At 46.3% G+C, this 20205-nt stretch overlaps 1 protein-coding gene across 1 annotated transcript; it reads left to right on the plus strand.

Annotated features, from left to right (window-relative positions):
- Positions 1-488: 488 nt before the first annotated feature.
- Positions 489-19266, plus strand: LOC135013045 (rhomboid domain-containing protein 3-like; the record flags this gene model as incomplete). The annotated part of the gene is made up of 5 exons (XM_063952602.1): positions 489-608; positions 2078-2461; positions 17411-17576; positions 18311-18556; positions 18773-19266. Coding segments are annotated over 5 exons (1109 nt in total), but the record flags the coding sequence as incomplete, so codon positions are not given.
- Between the last annotated feature and the right edge of the window lie 939 nt (positions 19267-20205).

The raw sequence follows: 20205 nt of genomic DNA on the forward strand, positions 1-20205 counted from the left end.
GAAGACTGGGGCACTAGTGTCAGGACGCCGGGACCTGAAGGGTTCCTTATTAAGGCAAAGGGAGTGAGGCAGGGCCTAACCTCCCTGGTTGTTTATGCTAAAGACAGTGAGCTATGATTTATGTATAACATTGTACTTGAGCAACCTGAATTAAAGGTATTTGTTGTTTTTTAACAAGCCTGGAGCCGGTCGCTTGTGGAATTTTTGTGGCAGACCGCATTCTAGCAACACTCCTGTCACAGGATCTATTGAGACAATCCACACAGTGCATTTTTACAGTATACAAAGGTTTCCATCTTTCTGAATAAAAAGTATGGTGGACTTCGTTAAGTGTAAACACTACAGCAGTACACAGCCTCTGAATAAGTAATAAAAGGTGAGGAAACACTTTGGGAATAATCTTTCTCACACATAGGTTTCCATGCCATGAAGTGTAGACCTAGTTATCTACCTGACTACTGCAGGATTCTGGCCTTGTATGTGAGAAGCCTGCTCTGACCACATCCTGAAAACTGTATACTGTGCCGCCTGGCCTACCACCTCCTTTCTGTATCCATCTCTGCAAGAGCAGGGCACCCATTACTATACTTGTCCTGGCGAATATGCTGGTGAGTCCTGTTCTAGCTCTCTGTCTCACTACTGTGCCTCTATGTCAAAGTTCAGTATTCAATATATTACTATCACGTTAAATTCTGAGGGCAATTGAGCCCCGGTGAGCATGTGGAAAAGGGGGCTGCTAAAGGTGAGATCTATATGTAGCCAGTTATACAGGACTTATTCTAGTTTCTGGCATTTGTTACCATAGCATTTGATTATAATGGTTCACAATATGGTTACAAAGTAAATGTATGTATAGTATGGTCGCATATGCCACACTCTTGATTAGTGGATGCTAACAGGACTACAGGATGTAGTGTGGGAGCCAAGGATTGGTAAGTAATCCATTTGTATCTGCATTGTGATACCACCAGAGATCGGGGGTCATATTGAGTGATGTAGTAGTCTGCATTCTAAAGTCAACAGAGATCTAGGGTCTGCATAGTAAAGGCTCCAGAGATTTCACGGTCTGCATTGTGTTTCCACCAGAATTCTGTAGTCTGCATATTTAAGGCACTAGATATTTGGGAAGTATGTACTATAATGCAAAGTTTATATTTGGCAATCTGAATTGTGAAACCAACAGAGACCTCAGGATTATATAATAAAGCCACCAAACTGTGAGATCTACACTGCAATGCCAGTATAGAATTTGGGATTCACATTGTAAATCCATTAGTGTGCTGAGTTCCGCACAATTATACACAGGTGGTTTTAGGTTTCTCCACTGTAAAGCCATCAAAACTTTGGAGGACCTGTTATGTAAGATCACTAATGTCTAGCAGCTTCCAGAACATGGTTGGTATTGAATAAAGTTAAAAGAGCGTTAGGCCCAGTTAATATCTGTCTGACTGTAGATTTTCTAAACTTTAAACAATTGACATATTGAACAGTATTCAAATTATAGATCACGCCCAATCTCCTTACTAAAGTGATCCCCGTTATTGCGCATATCGCGCCTATAGTAATCAAGTTTAGCTCCGTAAAGGGTTAGGGCGCCTCGCTACTCCGGGGTAGCGAGCCGAAAATCATGATACCACGCCTGTCAGCAGAAACAGAACGAGTATGGAAGGGGCCCGAAAGAATTAAATACCGCCCATTGTGTATGTTTTTTTTTAAGGTAAATACATAATGTACATGTGACATAATGTTTTACAATGATTGTGGTTAAAATTGTTGCAGTTAAGTATTTAGATTGGTTTTCTACCTAAAACCTAACCTTGACCATGTGCCACCTGTAGTGAAATATTACAGCAAGCTGCAGTATCCCTTTATACCTGGCTAGAACTACTCTCCAGAGATATTGGACATAAAATTGTAGTTCATATTTGAATTCAAGCTTCAATGCAGCCAACTGTACTGAGAAGATCCCATCAGTACATAGTCAATTATTCTATTTAGATTTAAACCTTGTAATGGATATACTGGACCACTTATTAGAGGTACTAGATCACTTATGGAGTTTTGTCTATTTTTACAGGACATCGGCTGCTCACACATGTTTTGTGTGCCCCTGATAAACTGCTCCTGTTATTATCTCTACTCCTCTTCCTTGTTCTGTATTGGCGGCTGGAGAAACATCTTGGCACAGTGTATTTTTTGTATTTTTCCTGTCTATGTACACTGTGCTGTGCCACCCTCTACCTTTTCATTTCCTTGCTGCTTCCTGTGTCAGTTACTCCTGCCTCTGGATACCTTGCTACTCAGATATCACTGCTGATGGGCCAGCGGACAGCTATTCCTTGGCGACTTGGCAAAAGGCTGATGCCTTTGCTACTATGTGGAATCCTAATAGCGACCCAGGTGCTGTGGCCACAGTCTCCTCTTCTGCTCCATATCTGCGGAGTAATCAGTGGATTCGCCGGTATCCTTTCTTTGTGTATTTAGAAAGTAGAGTCATGAAATATTTCCTTCAGATACTGTATACACTGCAGAGCATGCATACCCTACAGTTTGTAGACATGAAACATAAGAAATGGCTAGCAGTTCTTGTTTTGTATTTTTTTTTAACTGAAAGTTTTTTTGTTAATAATTGTGATCCTAGATGGGAAAGGATAGAGAGAAGAGAATGAGGATGGCAGGCGGGGAGGAGAGGGTGCACATGATAAATGATCAAGTCAAAACATCTTAATGCAAGATACACTGTAAGAAATACTTGTTATCTTGGGGAATAAAAAGGTTACTGAATTATCTAAAGACACTCTAATGGGGGTTGTACTTGAACCAAGAATCCGAAATCTAATGGAACATGTAATAGAACATATATGCAGTTTTCTACACTTTTTTCATTTTCAGACTACAGTTACTCTACCTGCATAAAGCAAATGATTGGTTAACTCGTAGCTATGTTTATTGAGATTGGGTTTAGGCTTGTACAATAAAACGGAAATTTATGACAGATGGATTGGAGGATAGTATTTGATAAATTATTGAATGGCTACTTTTGTGAGCTTGTGGAAGTGCATTTTCAAGTATTGATTGACTTGGGAAGCCTGGTTTTTAGCTTAAAGGAAACCATAACATGTTGTTATACCAAAATTATCCTGGCACCATAAGGGAAACAAAGACTATTGAAGCTTCTTAATATGTTATTATATCAGTCAGCTTTCTCTTTGCCCAAGCTTTACACTAAGAGAGTTGTAGAACTGGGGGTATATTTACTAATGTTCGAATGTCAAAATGAGATTTATGGTAAGAACTTACCTTTGTTAAATCTCTGTCTGCGAGGTACACTGGGCTCCACAATGATTGGACAATGGGGTGTAGAGTAGGATCTTGATCCGAGGCACCAACAGGCTCAAAGCTTTGACTGTTCCCAGAATGCACAGCGCCGCCTCCTCTATAACCCCGCCTCCCTGCACAGGAGCTCAGTTTTTAGTTAACCAGCCCAATGCAGTAGCAGGAAAAGAGACGACAACAATTAGTAGCCACATACACCACACTCTCACGACAAGAGAAGTGTCAGCGGCTAATGCCATACCAATCCAAAGAAGCTAAGTGCGTCAGGGTGGGCGCCTTGTGGAGCCCAGTGTACCTCGCAGAAAGAGATTTAACAAAGGTAAGTTCTTACCTAAAATCTCGTTTTCTGCTGCGGGGTACACTGGGCTCCACAAGGATTGGACAATGGGGATGTCCTAAAGCAGTTCCTTATGGGAGGGAACGCACTGTAGCGGGCACAAGAACCCGGCAGTATCGAAGGCATAGAACCTTATGAACGTGTTCCTGGAGGACCACGTAGCCGCCTTGCACAATTGTTCAAGGGTCGCACCACGTTGGGCCGCCCAAGAAGGTCTAACAGACCGAGTAGAATGGGCCGTAATGTGAGCAGGAGCTGACAGACCAGCCTTCACATAAGCATGTGCAATCACCATTCTAATCCATCTGGCCAGGGTCTGCTTGTGAGCAGGCCAGCCACGTTTGTGAAATCCGAACAAAACAAAGAGAGAATCAGATTTTCGAATAGAAGCAGTTCTCTTCACGTAGATACGGAGAGCCCGTACCACATCCAAAGACCGCTCTTTGGGAGACAAATCAGGAGAGACAAAGGCCGGAACCACAATCTCCTGATTAAGGTGGAAAGAAGAAACCACCTTAGGTAAATATCCGGGACGAGTCCTAAGAACCGCCCGGTCACGGTGAAAAATCAGATATGGGGAACTACAAGACAAGGCACTCAGATCCGAAACTCTTCTAGCAGAGGCAATAGCCAGCAAGAATACCACCTTAAGGGAAAGCCACTTAAGGTCAGCTGAACCCAGGGGTTCAAACGGAGGCTCCTGCAACGCCTCCAAAACCACCGACAAGTCCCAAGGAGCCACAGGCGGGACATAGGGAGGTTGGATACGCAACACACCCTGAGTGAAAGTATGAACATCAGGTAAAGTCGCAATTTTTCTCTGAAACCACACCGACAAGGCCGAAATATGAATCGTGAGGGAGGCCAGACGCAGGCCTAAATCTAGGCCCTGCTGCAGAAAAGCCAAAAGTTTGGCTGTAGTAAACTTGGAAGCGTCATAATTATTAGATGCGCACCAAACAAAGTAGGAATGCCAGACCCTATAGTAAATCCGAGCAGAAGCCGGTTTCCAGGCCCGCAACTTAGTTTTAATGACCTCTTCAGAAAAACCCTTAGCCCTCAAGACGGAAGCTTCAAGAGCCACGCCGTCAAAGATAGCCGGGCTAGGTCCTGGTAGACACAGAGGCCCTGAACGAGGAGGTCTGGGCGCTGTGGAAGCAGAAGTGGACGCTCTGACGATAGGCCTTGCAGGTCTGAGAACCAGGGCCGTCTGGGCCACGCCGGAGCTATGAGCAGCAGAATTCCTTTTTCTTGCTTTAACTTCCGAATTACCCTGGGCAGGAGTGACACCGGAGGTAACACGTACGGCAGCCGAAGCCTCCACGGCATCGCCAGCGCATCCACGAATGCTGCTTGAGGATCGCTTGTCCTTGCTCCGAAGACCGGAACCTTGTGATTGTGTCGAGACGCCATCAGATCTACATCTGGAAGACTCCACTTTTCCACGAGGAGTTGAAACACTTCTGGATGGAGGCTCCACTCACCGGCATGCACGTCCTGACGACTGCGAAAGTCCGCTTCCCAATTCAGAACTCCCGGAATGAATATTGCCGATATGGCCGGTAGATGGCGTTCCGCCCAACGTAGAATCCGTGAGACCTCCTTCATTGCCAAATGGCTTCGAGTGCCGCCTTGATGATTTATGTAAGCCACTGTGGTGGCATTGTCCGACTGTATTTGAACAGGACGGTTCTGAATTAAATGCTGGGCCAGGTTCAACGCATTGAAGACCGCCCGCAATTCCAGAATGTTGATCGAGAGGAGAGATTCCTCTTTGGTCCACCGACCCTGAAGGGAGTGTTGCTCCAGCACTGCGGCCCAACCACTTAGACTGGCATCTGTCGTCAACAGGACCCAGTTGGATATCCAGAAGGGACGGCCCCTGCACAACTGTTGGTCCCGGAGCCACCAAAGTAGCGACAGACGGACCTCTGGAGTCAATGAGATCATGTGAGACCTGATCCGGTGAGGCAGGCCGTCCCACTTGGCTAGAATCAGCCTCTGGAGGGGGCGAGAATGGAATTGAGCATACTCCACCATGTCGAATGCTGAGACCATGAGGCCCAGCACCTGCACTGCCGAATGTATCAACACTTGCGGACGAGAAAGGAATCAACGAATCCTGTCCTGAAGCTTCAGGACTTTCTCCTGAGACAAGAACAACCGCTGATTGTGAGTGTCCAATAGCGCTCCCAGGTGCACCATGCGCTGAGCAGGGACCAGGGAGGATTTCTTCCAGTTGATGAGCCACCCGTGGGCTTGTAGAAACCGGACCGTCATATCCAGATGACACAGGAGAAGTTCTGGGAAATTTGCCAGGATTAACAAGTCGCCCAGGTACGGCAGTATCCTAACCCCTTGACGGCGGAGTACCACCGTCATCACCGCCATTACTTTGGTGAAAACTCGCTGAGCCGTTGTTAAACCAAAAGGTAACGCCCAAAACTGGTAATGGAGGTTGCCAATAGCGAACCTCAGGTATTGCTGATGTGACGCTGCTATAGGAATATGCAGGTAAGCATCCTGTATATCCAGGGAGACCATGTAGTCCCCAGGTTCCAAGGCCAGAGCTATAGAGCGAAGGGTTTCCATACGGAATTGGAAACCTTCACAAATTTGTTCAATGCCTTGAGGTTGAGAATGGGCCGGGAGGACCCATTCGGTTTTGGGACTAGAAACAGCGGAGAATAGTACCCCCGGCCCTTCTGAGCAAGAGGCACCTGTACTACAACTTCTGTATTCAGGAGGGTCTGTACCACCGAATGCAGAGTGTTTGCCTTTGTATGGTCCGACGGGGCGTCTGTCTGGCAAAATCGATGAGGGGGTCGGTTTTTGAAGGCTATGGCGTAACCTCGAGTGACGACTTCCCGTACCCAGGCATCTGAAGTGGTCTTCAACCATTCCTGGGTATACCCTAGAAGCCGGCCCCCCACCCCGGGATCCCCCAGGGGGAGGCCCGCACCGTCATGCGGCATGCTTATCGGTCTTGGAAGCTGGCTGACGGGCAGCCCAGGCTCTTGTGGGATTCGGCTTACCAGGTTTGGAAGTGCGGGCCTGCTTGTGGTACGCCTGACCTTTTGCTTTACCTGAAGGGTGAAAGGGGCGAAAGGACGTACCTTTAACCTTCGACACAGAAGGAGCGGTATTTGGTAGACAGGCAGTTTTGGCAGTAGCCAAGTCAGCCACTATCTTATTTAAGTCCTCCCCAAACAGAATATCTCCCTTGAAAGGGAGTACCTCCAGGGTTTTTCTAGAGTCCAGATCCACAGACCAGGATCTCAGCCACAATATCCGGCGAGCCAGGACTTTAATATAGCGAGAAGCTGTAACAATATATGACAAGCATTGTCTAGCATGGTCAGAGGAGATTTCAGTATCTTACTCCAAGGCCCACGCTTCAATAGCCTCGGCAGGCCATGTAGCTGCAATAGTGGGCCTTTGCGCAGCACCCGTGAGGGTGTAAATCGCTTTCAGACAACCCTCCACACGCTTATCCGTAGGCTCTTTTAGAGACGTGACGGTAGTGACAGGCAGAGCTGAGGAAACCACCATCCTGGCCACATGTGAGTCCACTGGAGGAGGCGTTTCCCAGTTCTTAGACAGCTCTGGCGCGAGGGGATAGCGAGCCAGCATCTTCTTGTGAGGCACAAACTTTGTACCCGGGCTTTCCCAGGGTTCCTGACGTATATCCACTAGGTGGTCAGAGTGAGGTAAAACTTGTTTAACCACCTTCTGACGCTTGAACCTATCTGGTTTCTTAGGATGGACGGATGGCTCGGGATCGTCCGTAATCTGCAGAATTAATTTATTAGCCTCCAAAAGATCAGGAACATCCACATGTGAACTACCCTCCCCATCAGCCGTATCTGAGTCAGAATCTGTGGAGTCAGTATACGTGCCGTCTTCATCAGACGAGGTGTCAGTGATAGCAGGGGATTGTGAGGAGACAAGCGCTCGCTTAGTGGACCCCTTGGACTTAGGCGAGCGATGGTCAGACTTTTTAGTAGTCAGGGACTGGTTCAACTTCTTTAACTGAGCAGATAACTCGTCCGCCCACGGCGGGTTAGCTGCAGGGACCACATACGGTTGTACCGGCATTGGGGGTCCCATAGGGGGTGTTAGTTTATGAACTAGCGTATGCAGAAGCGTGGAAAAAGCGGCCCACCTTGGGTCAGTATGTGCCTCCGTTGCCACAGTCCCACTGGGGGGCAAGGAGCCCCCAGAACCAGAGCCCACAGCTGCTATAGTCTCCTCATAGGGATCTGTGGCTTCAGCAACACCAGCAGTGTGTTCCGCCCCAGAACCGTTACCCTCAGAAGCAGACATGATATAACTTGCAGTATGAGGTAACACAGTACAATTATCAGCAGCACTATATCTCTTAACCCAAACCCCTGCGCAGTGTAGTCAGCACTAGCAGAGATAAAGGAGAGATATGGTGACTAAATCACAGAGAAAAATACGTAATACAGTATATCTTTGTGAAAATCCTATATTAGATAAAACCTGACGCACCAAGCCCCCTCAGGTTATAGAATATAGGGATAGCAGGTTGAGTGAAAGACACGAAATGGACACCACTCAGCTACCAAATGCACACACAGATAGTCACAGTTTGTACAATGCAGAGGTTATTACTGACAATAATACTGCACTGGACTAGCTTACACAGCTATATAACAAATGATATAACAGTGGGGCTGGGGGAGGGGCTTCAGGTCTAAGCCTTATCCCCCTTGCTGGCAAAACCACCGGGTACTGTGGGCGATAATTAAAATCGGTTTTAAGAGAAAACCTGACCTGCGCCCATGCCCTGGTGATCTTGTGGGATCGCCTGTATCCACAGTGTCCACCGCCAGCACGCGCAGCCCGCCTCCCACTGGCCGTGCCGGATCGCGATAAAGACTGGATCCCGCAAGCGAGACCCACTTACCACCTCCCGAAGCGCGGCCACGCGATCCTGGAGAGCCCCAGCTGTGTGTGTCTAACGTGAAGAAAACCGGAGCCTCCGCTGTAGGTACCCGGCAACCAGGGCTCGGGAGTGTACAGCGCCGCTGGGGAGAGCTGGAGCTGCAGCAGTGAATGTCACAAGACATTTACCACCGCTGCTGCCCTTGAAGTCTTCACTTTTTACCTCATAAAAAGCTTTTCTTAGGGCTGCCTGGAGCAGCCCCTCTGTTCGGTGCCTGCTTACTGCAGCACCAACTTACAAAACTGAGCTCCTGTGCAGGGAGGCGGGGTTATAGAGGAGGCGGCGCTGTGCATTCTGGGAACAGTCAAAGCTTTGAGCCTGTTGGTGCCTCGGATCAAGATCCTACTCTACACCCCATTGTCCAATCCTTGTGGAGCCCAGTGTACCCCGCAGCAGAAATCAAAAATAAATCCGAATTCAACTCAAATCCCACTCAAATTCGATTTTCAGCAAAACATCAATGTTTTACCATAATCGAATATAGGATCCCCTCATTTACTAACATTCGATTTGCAAATCAAACTCAAAATCGAACTTCAAATTTCCAAAGGAGACAGGAGACAGGAGATTTGAGCTTCAACGAATCTACACCATTCTATTGGTGAGCAGGCAGAGGTTTTGTTACTAACAACTGACTGTGAGCACAGAAGGCAGATTAGGGCTATACTTGTTGCCAACTATTTCAGCTGTATTTTTTACAATTAAATAATACAAAATTATATTATACAGGTAGGTGTTCATGTATAAAACAGTGTTAAGTAAAGACATATTTTTTGGTAATGTTCTAATTCTGTATGGTCAAAAAATATTCAATTTAAACTTACATGCTTATCTAAAATTAAACAAACATTAGTTGTGTATGGTTAGGCAGGGGACAAAATGACTCCCTTTCACATTTACTTTCAGTTTTCTAGAGTGTGCGCAAGTGTTTCCAATCTCTTCCCCTGTTACTTAGTGTGCATGTGATACATTTGACCCAATAGGAAGGAATGAGGAAGTTTGATTTAGCATTCGATCTGGCAGGTGATTTCATGTATATTTTTTTTTAAAGGAATTCCAAAACCGAATACAAAGTCCCTTGTTAAAAATCAACCAAAATCAAATTTAATTTGAAAATCAAATGAAAAATTGAATACCAGAAAGTGAGGGTTTTTTTTAAAGGGGTTTTGCTGTTCAATTAGAATCGATTTCAGCTGATTTTTTTTAGATTCATGAAATTGAATCCCAATTCGAACTTGAGTAAATACACCCCTGGTGGGAGGTCAGGATTTTGGAACAAGAGGGTAATGAGAGTAGGTAGCTGATTAATTTATGTTTATTTCCTAATAAATGCCAGAGAGTATGTGTAAATATGATGGCTTTTTTAGTAGAGATATATTTCCATCCAAACACATTTTCCAATAACATTTTTCTTTAATTCAGTCATCTAAATCGCTACCCTGTGTTAAGTACCTTGATGTCCTACCTAATATATGGCATGACTAAGATAGGCTGGAAAGTATTATAGTAAAATATCTGACAGGACTAGGCCTCCTGCTGCAGTAAAGAGTATTGGTGAGTATAAGTAAGATGGTTAGCATGTGGCTTTTTGTTCTGCCATATTAATCAGATCTCTAGGAGTATACATCATAAATCTATTTTAATTAGGTGAATAATGATAGCATGAAATGCAAGACAATGTAACTATTGTTATTTAATAGTAATTATGTAGTAAGTGTATAGCAGCGTATTGGTTTTGACTAGATCATACTTTAGTGTTTACTGTGGCTTTAGCAATGGGTCAGAGGTGACCTCTACTTCATAATGTTGCTATGGGTCCCAAAGGGGAATTTCACACTTCCTAGCGTCCGATCAGATATCACTGCTTAGCCAGCGACTTGGGTTGCCTTTCCAAATCTTGTGTCCCAATTGTCTGGGTAATATTCTGAAATTTTGTCTCACACACAGTGGTCTGCACAATCACTGTGTGTTTACTAAATGCTGAACCTTTGGCACAATATTCTTTATTGTTCATCCATACAAACAGCCTCTAACTTATCAAAACCATAGATGGGTCCTGTGATACCCGTCACAGTCTTAGCATGTTAGCAGAAGATCATATCTACTGGGTAGGCTGGACTTTGTTTTCAAACTGCTTGCCTCATAGTCAAGATTCCTCACTTGTGAACTTCCCATACTTCTGAATGAAAAGTGCATAGAAATAGTAAGTCCCAAGACAGTGAGATGATCTCCAGTTAATGTCTAGTCTCTAGACTAGACTGTTACAGGCCTCAAGGGAAGATATCCAAGGTCAGACTGGCCAACATGGGTACAGGGGAAACTCACCGTTCACCCCATTGCTTAAGGTCCCACCTCCTCCGCTAGGGATCAGGTACCAGACTGTGCACTAATTATACATATGTTACATTATACTGCACAGGACCATGGTGTATTTTCTACAGTTCATTCCTGTTATTAATCTGGTACATTATCATGCATGCACTAGCAGTATGTACTATACATACTTATCAAGGGGCCCACACCATGCACTCTCTAATGGTGGTGACTATTTACACCCTTTCTGGAGGCTGGCCACTCCTCTAAGCATGGGCCCCTACCACTGCATTCCCACGGTGGGCCCTTCATGCCCCAGTCCAACACTGAAGACAAGAAGGAAAACAGTTTAGTGACGTTCTATTTCTGCTGTGGGGTACACTGGGCTCCACAAGTCTGGACAAAGGGGTTGTAGAGTAGGATCTTGATCCGAGGCACCAACAGGCTCAAAGCTTTGACTGTTCCCAGAATGCACAGCGCCGCCTCCTATATCCCCCCGCCTCCCAGCACAGGAGCTCAGTTTGTCAGTTGGTGCTGCAGTAAGCAGGCACTGAACAGAGGGGCTGCTCCAAGCAGCCCTAGAAAAACTTTTTATGAAGTAAAAAGTGAAGACTTCAAGGGCAGCAGCGGTGGTAATGTCTTGTGACATTCACTGCTGCAGCTCCAGCTCTCCCCAGCGGCGCTGTACACTACCGAGCCCTGGTTGCCGGGTACCTACAGCAGAGGCTCCGGTTTTCTTCATGTTAGACAAACACAGCTGGGGCTCTCCAGGATCGCGTGGCCGCGCTTCGGGAGGTGGTAAGTGGGTCCCGCTCGCGGGACCTGGTCTTTATCGCGATCCGACGCGGTCAGTGGGAGGCGGGCTGCGCGTGCTGGCGGTGGACACTGTGGATACAGGCGATCCCACTAGATCACCAGGGCATGGGCGCAGGTCAGGTTTTCTCTTAAAACCAATTTTAATATCGCCCACAGTACCCGGTGGTTTTGCCAGCAAGGGGGATTAGGCTTAGACCTGAAGCCCCTCCCCCAGGGCGCCATTTCAAGCAAGTGTTCCCGCCCTGGAGCTGTATCTCTGTCTTTTCCTCACTCCCTGTCAGTGTCTGCGGCGCCATTACTCCTCAGCTCACTGTTCCTGGGACTGCTTGGGCAAATCCTCCTATGTAAAGCCGCCTGGTTGTCAGCGCTGTGCCTTTACATGACACTAAAGTATTCTACCTGCCTTTTTAGTCAGTGTTAGTTAAGAAAGAGTGCATTTAGTCAGGGGTTTATAGTACAATTACCCTGTGATATACATCCACTTTCTTACTGTGTAGTGTTATATCTATTGACTATATAGCTGTGTAAGCTAGTCCAGTGCAGTATTATTGTCTGTAGTAACCTCTGCATTGTACAAACTGTGACTATTTGTGTGTGCATTGATAGCTGAGTGGTGTCCATCTCGTGTCTTTCACTCAACTTGCTATCCCTATATTCTATAACCTGAGGGGGCTTGGTGCATCAGGTGTTATTTAATATAGGATTTTCACAAAGATATACTGTATTACGTATTTTTCTCTGTGACTTAGTCACCATATCTCTCCTTTATCTCTGCTGGTGCTGACTACACTGCGCAGGGGTTTGGGTTTAGGGATATAGTGCTGCTAATAATTGTACTGTGTTACCTCATACTGCAAGTTATATCATGTCTGCTTCTGAGGGTAACGGTTCTGGGGCGAAACACACTGCTGGTGTTGCTGAAGCCACAGGCACATATGGGGAGAATATAGCAGCTGTGGGCTCTGGTTCTGGGGACTCCTTGCCCCCCAGTGGGACTGTGGCAACGGAGGCACATGCTGACCCTCCGTGGGCCACTTTTTCCACGCTTCTGCATACGCTAGTTCATAAACTAACACCCCCTATGGGACCCCCAATGCCAGTACAACCGTATGTGGTCCCTGCAGCTAACCCGCCGTGGGCGGACGATTTATCTGCTCAATTAAAGAAGATGAACCAGTCCCTGACTATTAAAAAGTCTGACCAACGCTCGCCTAAGTCCAAGAGGTCCTCTAAGCAAGCGCTTGTCTCCTCACAATCCACTGCTGTCACTGACACCTCGTCTGATGAAGACAGCACATACACTGACCCCACAGGTTCTGACTCAGATACGGCTGATGGGGAGGGTAGTTCACATGTGGATGTTCCTGATCTTTTGGAGGCTATTAAGTTAATTCTGCAGATTACGGATGATCCCGAGCCATCCGTTCTTCCCAAGAAACCAGATAGGTTCAAGCGTCAGAAGGTGATTAAACAAGTTTTACCTCACTCTGACCACCTAGTGGATATACGTCAGGAACTCCAAAGCCCGGGTAAGAAGTTTGTGCCTCAAAAGAAGATGCTGGCTCGCTATCCCCTTGCGCCAGAGCTGTCTAAGAATTGGGAAATGCCTCCTCCAGTAGACTCACATGTGGCTAGGATGGTGGTTTCCTCAGCTCTACCTGTCACTACCGTCACGTCTCTAAAAGAGCCTACGAATAAACGTGTCAAGGGTTGTCTAAAAGCGATTTACACCCTCACGGGTGCTGCACAAAGGCCCACTATTGCAGCTACATGGGCGGCAGAGGCTATTGAAGCATGGGCCTTGGAGTTAGAAGCTGAAATCTCCTCTGACCATGCTAGACAATGCTTGTCATATATTGTCACAGATTCTCGCTATATTAAAGAGGCTTTTTCTGATGCCGGTATCCTAGCAGCCAAGGCCTCTACTACGTCAGTCCTGGCTCGCAGGATATTGTGGCTGAGATCCTGGTCTGTGGATCTGGACTCTAGAAAAACCCTGGAGGTACTCCCTTTCAAGGGGGATATTCTGTTTGGGGAGGACTTAAATAAGATAGTGGCTGACTTGGCTACTGCCAAAACTGCCTGTCTGCCTAATACAGCTCCTTGTGTGTCGAAGGCCAAAGGCACGTCCTTTCGCCCCTTTCGTCCTTCAGGTAAAGCAAAAGGTCAGGCGTGCCATAAGCAGGCCCGAACTTCCAAACCTGGTAAGCCGAAGCCCAAAACAGCCTGGGCTGCCCGTCAGCCAGCTTCCAAGACCGATAAGCATGCCGCATGACGGTGCGGGCCTCCCCCTGGGGGATCCCAGGGTGGGGGGCCGGCTTCTAGGGTATACCCAGGAATGGTTGAAGACCACTTCAGATGCCTGGGTGCGGGAAGTCGTCACTCGAGGTTACGCCATAGCCTTCAAAAACCGACCCCCTCATCGATTTTGCCAGACAGACGTCCCGTCGGACCAGACAAAGGCAAACACTCTGCATTCGGTGGTACAGACCCTCCTGGATACAGGAGTCGTAGTACAGGTGTCTCTTGCTCAGAGGGGCCGGGGGTACTATTCTCCGCTGTTTCTAGTCCCGAAACCTAATGGGTCTTTCCCGCCCATTCTCAACCTCAAGACACTGAACAAGTTTGTGAAGGTTTCCAAGTTCCGTATGGAAACCCTTCGCTCTATAGTTCTGGCCTTGGAACCTGGGGACTACATGGTCTCCCTGGACATACAGGATGCTTACCTGCATATTCCTATAGCAGTGTCACATCAAAAATACCTGAGGTTCGCTATTGGCAACCTCCATTACCAGTTTCGGGCGTTACATTTTGGTTTACAACGGCTCCGCGAGTCTTCACCAAAGTTATGGCGGTGATGACGGTGGTACTCTGCCGTCAAGGGGTCAGGATACTGCCGTATCTGGACGACTTGTTAATCCTGGCAAATTCCCCAGATCTTCTCCTGCGTCATCTGGATATGACGGTCCGGTTTCTACAAGCCCACGGGTGGCTCATCAACTGGAAGAAATCCTCCCTGGTCCCTGCTCAGAGCATGGTGCATCTGGGAGCACTGTTGGACACTCACAACCAGAGGTTGTTCTTGTCTCAGGAGAAAGTCCTGAAACTTCAGGACAGGATTCGTTGCTTCCTTTCTCGTCCGCAAGTGTTGATACATTCGGCAATGCAGGTGCTGGGCCTCATGGTACCAGCATTCGACATGGTGGAGTATGCTCAATTCCATTCTCGCCCCCTCCAGAAGCTGATTCTAGCCAAGTGGGATGGCCTGCCTCACCGCATCAGGTCTCAAATGATCTCTTTGACTCCGGAGGTCCATCTGTCGGTGCTCTGGTGGCTCCAGGACCGACAATTGTGCAGAGGCCGTCACTTCTGGATATCCAACTGGGTCCTGTTGACGGCAAATGCCAGTCTAAGAGGTTGGGGCGCGGTGCTGGAGCAGCACTCCTTGCAGGGTCGGTGGACCAAGGAGGAATCTCTCCTCTCGATCAACATTCTGGAATTGCGAGCGGTCTTCAATGCGTTGAACCTAGCCCAGCATTTGATTCAGAACCGTCCTGTTCAAGTACAGTCGGACAACGCCACCACAGTGGCTTACATAAATCATCAAGGCGGCACTCGAAGCTGTTTGGCAATGAAGGAAGCCTCACGGATTCTACGTTGGGCAGAACGCCATCTACCAGCATTATCGGCAATATTCATTCCGGGAGTCCTGAATTGGGAAGCGGACTTTCTCAGTCGTCAGGACGTGCATGCCGGCGAGTGGGGCCTCCATCCAGAAGTGTTTCAACTCCTCGTGAAAAGGTGGGGTCTTCCAGATGTGGATCTGATGGCATCTCGACACAATCACAAGGTTCCGGTCTTTGGAGCAAGGACAAGGGATCCTCAAGCAGCATTCGTGGATGCACTGGCAGTGCCGTGGAGGTTTCGGCTGCCGTACGTGTTCCCTCCGGTGTCACTCCTGCCCAGGGTAATTCGGAAGTTCAAGCAAGAAAAAGGAATTCTGCTTCTCATAGCTCCGGCGTGGCCCAGACGGCACTGGTTCTCAGACCTGCAAGGCCTATCGTCAGAGCGTCCAATTCTACTTCCACAACGCCCAGACCTCCTCGTTCAGGGCCCCTGCTCGGATTTACCATCGGGTCTGGCATTCCTACTTTGTTTGGTGCGCATCTAAGCATTATGACGCTTCCAAGTTTAGTACAGCCAAACTTTTGGCTTTTCTACAGCAGGGCCTAGATTTAGGCCTGCATCTGGCCTCCCTCAAGGTTCATATTTCTGCCTTGTCTGTGTGGTTTCAGAGAAAAATTGCGACTTTACCTGATGTTCAAACTTTCACTCAGGGTGTGTTGCGTATCCAACCTCCCTATGTCCCGCCTGTGGCTCCTTGGGACTTGTCGTGGTTTTGGAGGCGTTGCAGGAGCCTCCATTTGAACCTCTTGGTTCAGCTGACCTTAAGTGGCTTTCCCTTAAGGTGGTGTTCTTGCTGGCTATTGCCTCTGCTAGAAGAGTGTTGGATTTGGGTGCCTTGTCTTGTAGTTCCCCATATCTGATTTTTCTCCGTGACCGGGCGGTTCTTAGGACTCGTCCCGGATATTTACCTAAGGTGGTTTCTTCGTTCCACCTTAATCAGGAGATTGTGGTTCCAGCTTTTGTCTCTCCTGATTTGTCTCCCAAAGAGCGGTCTTTGGAGGTGGTACGGGCTCTCCTTATCTATGTGAAGAGAACTGCTTCTATTCGAAAGTCTGATTCTCTCTTTGTTTTGTTTGGATTTCACAAACGTGGCTGGCCTGCTCACAAGCAGACCCTGGCCAGGTGGATTAGAATGGTGATTGCACATGCTTATGTGAAGGCTGGTCTGTCAGCTCCTGTTCACATTACGGCCCATTCTACTCGGTCTGTTGGACCTTCTTGGGCGGCCCAACGTGGTGCGACCCTTGATCAATTGTGCAAGGCGGCTACGTGGTCCTCCGGGAACACGTTCATAAGGTTCTATGCCTTCGATACTGCAGCTTCCCAGGATGCTTCCTTTGGACGCCGGGTTCTTGTGCCCGCTACAGTGCATCCCCTTCCATAAGGAACTGCTTTAGGACATCTCCATTGTCCAGACTTGTGGAGCCCAGTGTACCCCGCAGCAGAAAACGAGTTTTATGGTAAGAACTTACCCTTGTTAAAACTCTTTCTGCGAGGTACACTGGACTCCACAAGGCGCCCACCCTGACGCACTTAGCTTCTTTGGGTTGATATGGCATTAGCCGCTGACACTTCTCTTGTCGTGAGAGTGTGGTGTATGTGGCTACTAACCGTTGTTGTCTCTTTTCCTGCTACTGCATTGGGCTGGTTAACTAAACTGAGCTCCTGTGCTGGCAGGCGGGGTGATATAGGAGGCGGCGCTGTGCATTCTGGGAACAGTCAAAGCTTTGAGCCTGTTGGTGCCTCGGATCAAGATCCTACTCTACACCCCCATTGTCCAGACTTGTGGAGCCCAGTGTACCTCACAGAAAGAGTTTTAACAAGGGTAAGTTCTTACCATAAATCTCGTTTTATCTCACACAAATCTATCCCAAAATAAATGTTTACAGTACCACAAATGCCCTGTATAAAGCTACATGATCAGCAAATTCCTTAAAAATAGCCCGCAGGTCGTGCTGGATTACTTCGTTACCTAGACCTTCCAGATACCAGGAGACATGCACTGGATAGAATGTACTTTTGTCACTGCTTGACATCTTTTCCTCTGGCACAGTTTATACCAACTCTGGAAGAAGGTACTAGGGTGTATGATATGGATTCCAGAGCACAAGAACGGTAAGAAATGCTGATAATATAGGCCAAGTCTCCCATATCCAAAATTCTTGGGACCAGAAGCATTTTGGATATCTGATTTTTCTATATTCTGGAATATGTGCATATCATAATGAGATTTCAAGGGGATGTTACCCAAGTCTAGACACTGAATGCATGTATGTTTCATATACACCTTGTACACATAGCCTGAAGGTAATTTTATACAAAAATGTTAATAATTTTGTGCATTACACAAAGTGTGTGTACATTGGGCCCAGAACAGGTCCTGTGTGATCGTTCACAGCCCCCTCTTAGTTATAGCATGATTGAAGTGCTGCAGCATTTGTGGGGTGGAGCAGGAGTCGCAACCAGGACCATTCTACAAAGACTATTCAACTACAGTGATCATCGATGGTCACAATGGTGATCTTTGGATGCAGCACTCAGATCACAGATATTGGCAGAACACATCTATTCATACAGATGCCTGCTACAGCATTTGAATTTTACTTGTAAGGTATTGAACTTCCTTGCGGCTATGCAATACCAACCACATTGGAATCCGGCCCCCTGAACCATCAGAAAGCAAAAGTGTAATTCTCAGTCACATTAAAAAAATTCTGTATTTCAGAAATTTGGTTATGGGAGACTCAACCAGTAAAGTCATTTTACAAGTAACCATTGCTTGCCACAGGTTCAACATGGTAGTTTCATCATTTCATAGAACAAACAGTATGTTCCTTTCTATTTTCCAGACTTCCATTCTCCTACACGGATTTGTACAAATCAACCCCCTTTACTGATATGTCCATGGTGGAGGTAAACACACAAAATTCAGACCCTGCCCATTTGAGAGATACTTCTGCCTGGTTTGGAGACCCAGGAATGCTGGAACATGAGATGTTAGAAGCTGGTATTCTAGCTTCTCTGAGGGATTATGAACAAGAAGAAACACACAAACATGAGCTAACCTTGAACAAATCCAGTGTGTCAGCACTTAGGTGAGATATTAATATTTATCTTGTTATGTAAACACTGGACTTCCTTAGTCACTTAGTTGCCTGCCTAGTCACGACATTCTGTTACTATTACCTCTACTTTAACGTTCTATGTAAAGGTTTCTCTTCTTACCAGTATGACTGTACTTGGTTATCTCTCTCTGTGTTCTATCGTTATATTTTCGTTCTCCAAACCTACATCCGGCTTTTCTTTTTTAGACTCCAGCAGCTGGAACGAATGGGATTTCCCACAGGACCTGCAGTTGTTGCATTAGCAGCCACAGGAAAGGTGGAGCGAGCAGTGTCCCTTCTTGTGGAAGGAGAGATTGGTAGAGATATTACAGTGGCCAGTAACAGGCAGACATCTCATGGACATCTAAGCTCCTCTGACTACGGGCACATAAACCTCTGATACATTAGCTCATGGTGCTATCTACAAATCTCCAATAAGAGAGAGCATTACAAATACTGTACTTTACCAGTGTTGCTTGAAGAGCAATATACTAATGATAGTGGAGCAATTTTTGGCAGTACATGCTGGCTGGTAGAGCAGCCCACACAAAGACAAGAAAATGATGACAAACACAATGGATTGTCAAGAACATTCCAAAACCAGAACATGTTTCCTGGATATAATCCTTATGTCTCAGGATCTGATATAGGGATTTTCCAACAGAAACTCAATAAAAAAAAGTTTTATTTATTTATACAAAGTGTTGTTGTTTTTTACCATTGTGGATTTCAAATAATAAAATGTGTACACAACAAATAATAAAATTACACACTCTCTTATGTTATAAACAACATCACATAAATCACAAAATGTATTAGCCCATCTTGGGTATTTTTATCTTATAAACTTTAATTTAGAATTACAAAAGTGCAGAATCACTTACAGTAAGGGGAGAATTATACAGGTTGAGTATCCCTTATCCAAAATGCTTGGGACCAGAGGTATTTTGGATATCGGATTTTTCCGTATTTTGGAATAATTGCATACCATAATGAGATATCATGGTGATGGAAAGTCTAAGCACAGAATGCATTTATGTTACATATACACCTTATACACACAGCCTGAAGATAATTTTAGCCAATATTTTTTTATAACTTTGTGCATTAAACAAAGTGTGTGTACATTCCAACAATTCATTTATGTTTCATATACACCTTATACACACAGCCTGAAGGTCATTTAATACAATATTTTTAATAACTGTATTAAACAAAGTTTGTGTAAATTGAGCCATCAGAAAGCTTTCACTATCTCACTCAAAAAAAGTCTGTATTCGGGAATATTCCGTATTTCTGAATATTTGGATATGGGATACTCAACCTGTATTGACTTTACTCATAGGTGGTCAGCTGGGAGAACTGGGAAATGATCCCGGACCGGTATATCACTGACACTACTAAGGCAATCAGAAGTTCTTGCATCCCAGCATGCTGCTCCACCGTTCCATAGATGTTACACACAACTGAGGGCATCCTCTGTGGTTTCGTCTCCTGTGTTCCAGCTGCTGTAGTCTTCATGATGCCACTGAGAGGGTACCCCCTTGTGTGAAATGCCTTTGTAATTTTGCGACAGGTTGCTGGAATGGAAAAACAATTTATTTTTTTACTTTCTCCCTGAGTGTTAGTGATATGCTGGA

Source organism: Pseudophryne corroboree, unplaced genomic scaffold, assembly GCF_028390025.1.
Source record: "Pseudophryne corroboree isolate aPseCor3 unplaced genomic scaffold, aPseCor3.hap2 scaffold_2628, whole genome shotgun sequence".
Classification (NCBI taxonomy): Eukaryota; Metazoa; Chordata; class Amphibia; order Anura; family Myobatrachidae; genus Pseudophryne; species Pseudophryne corroboree.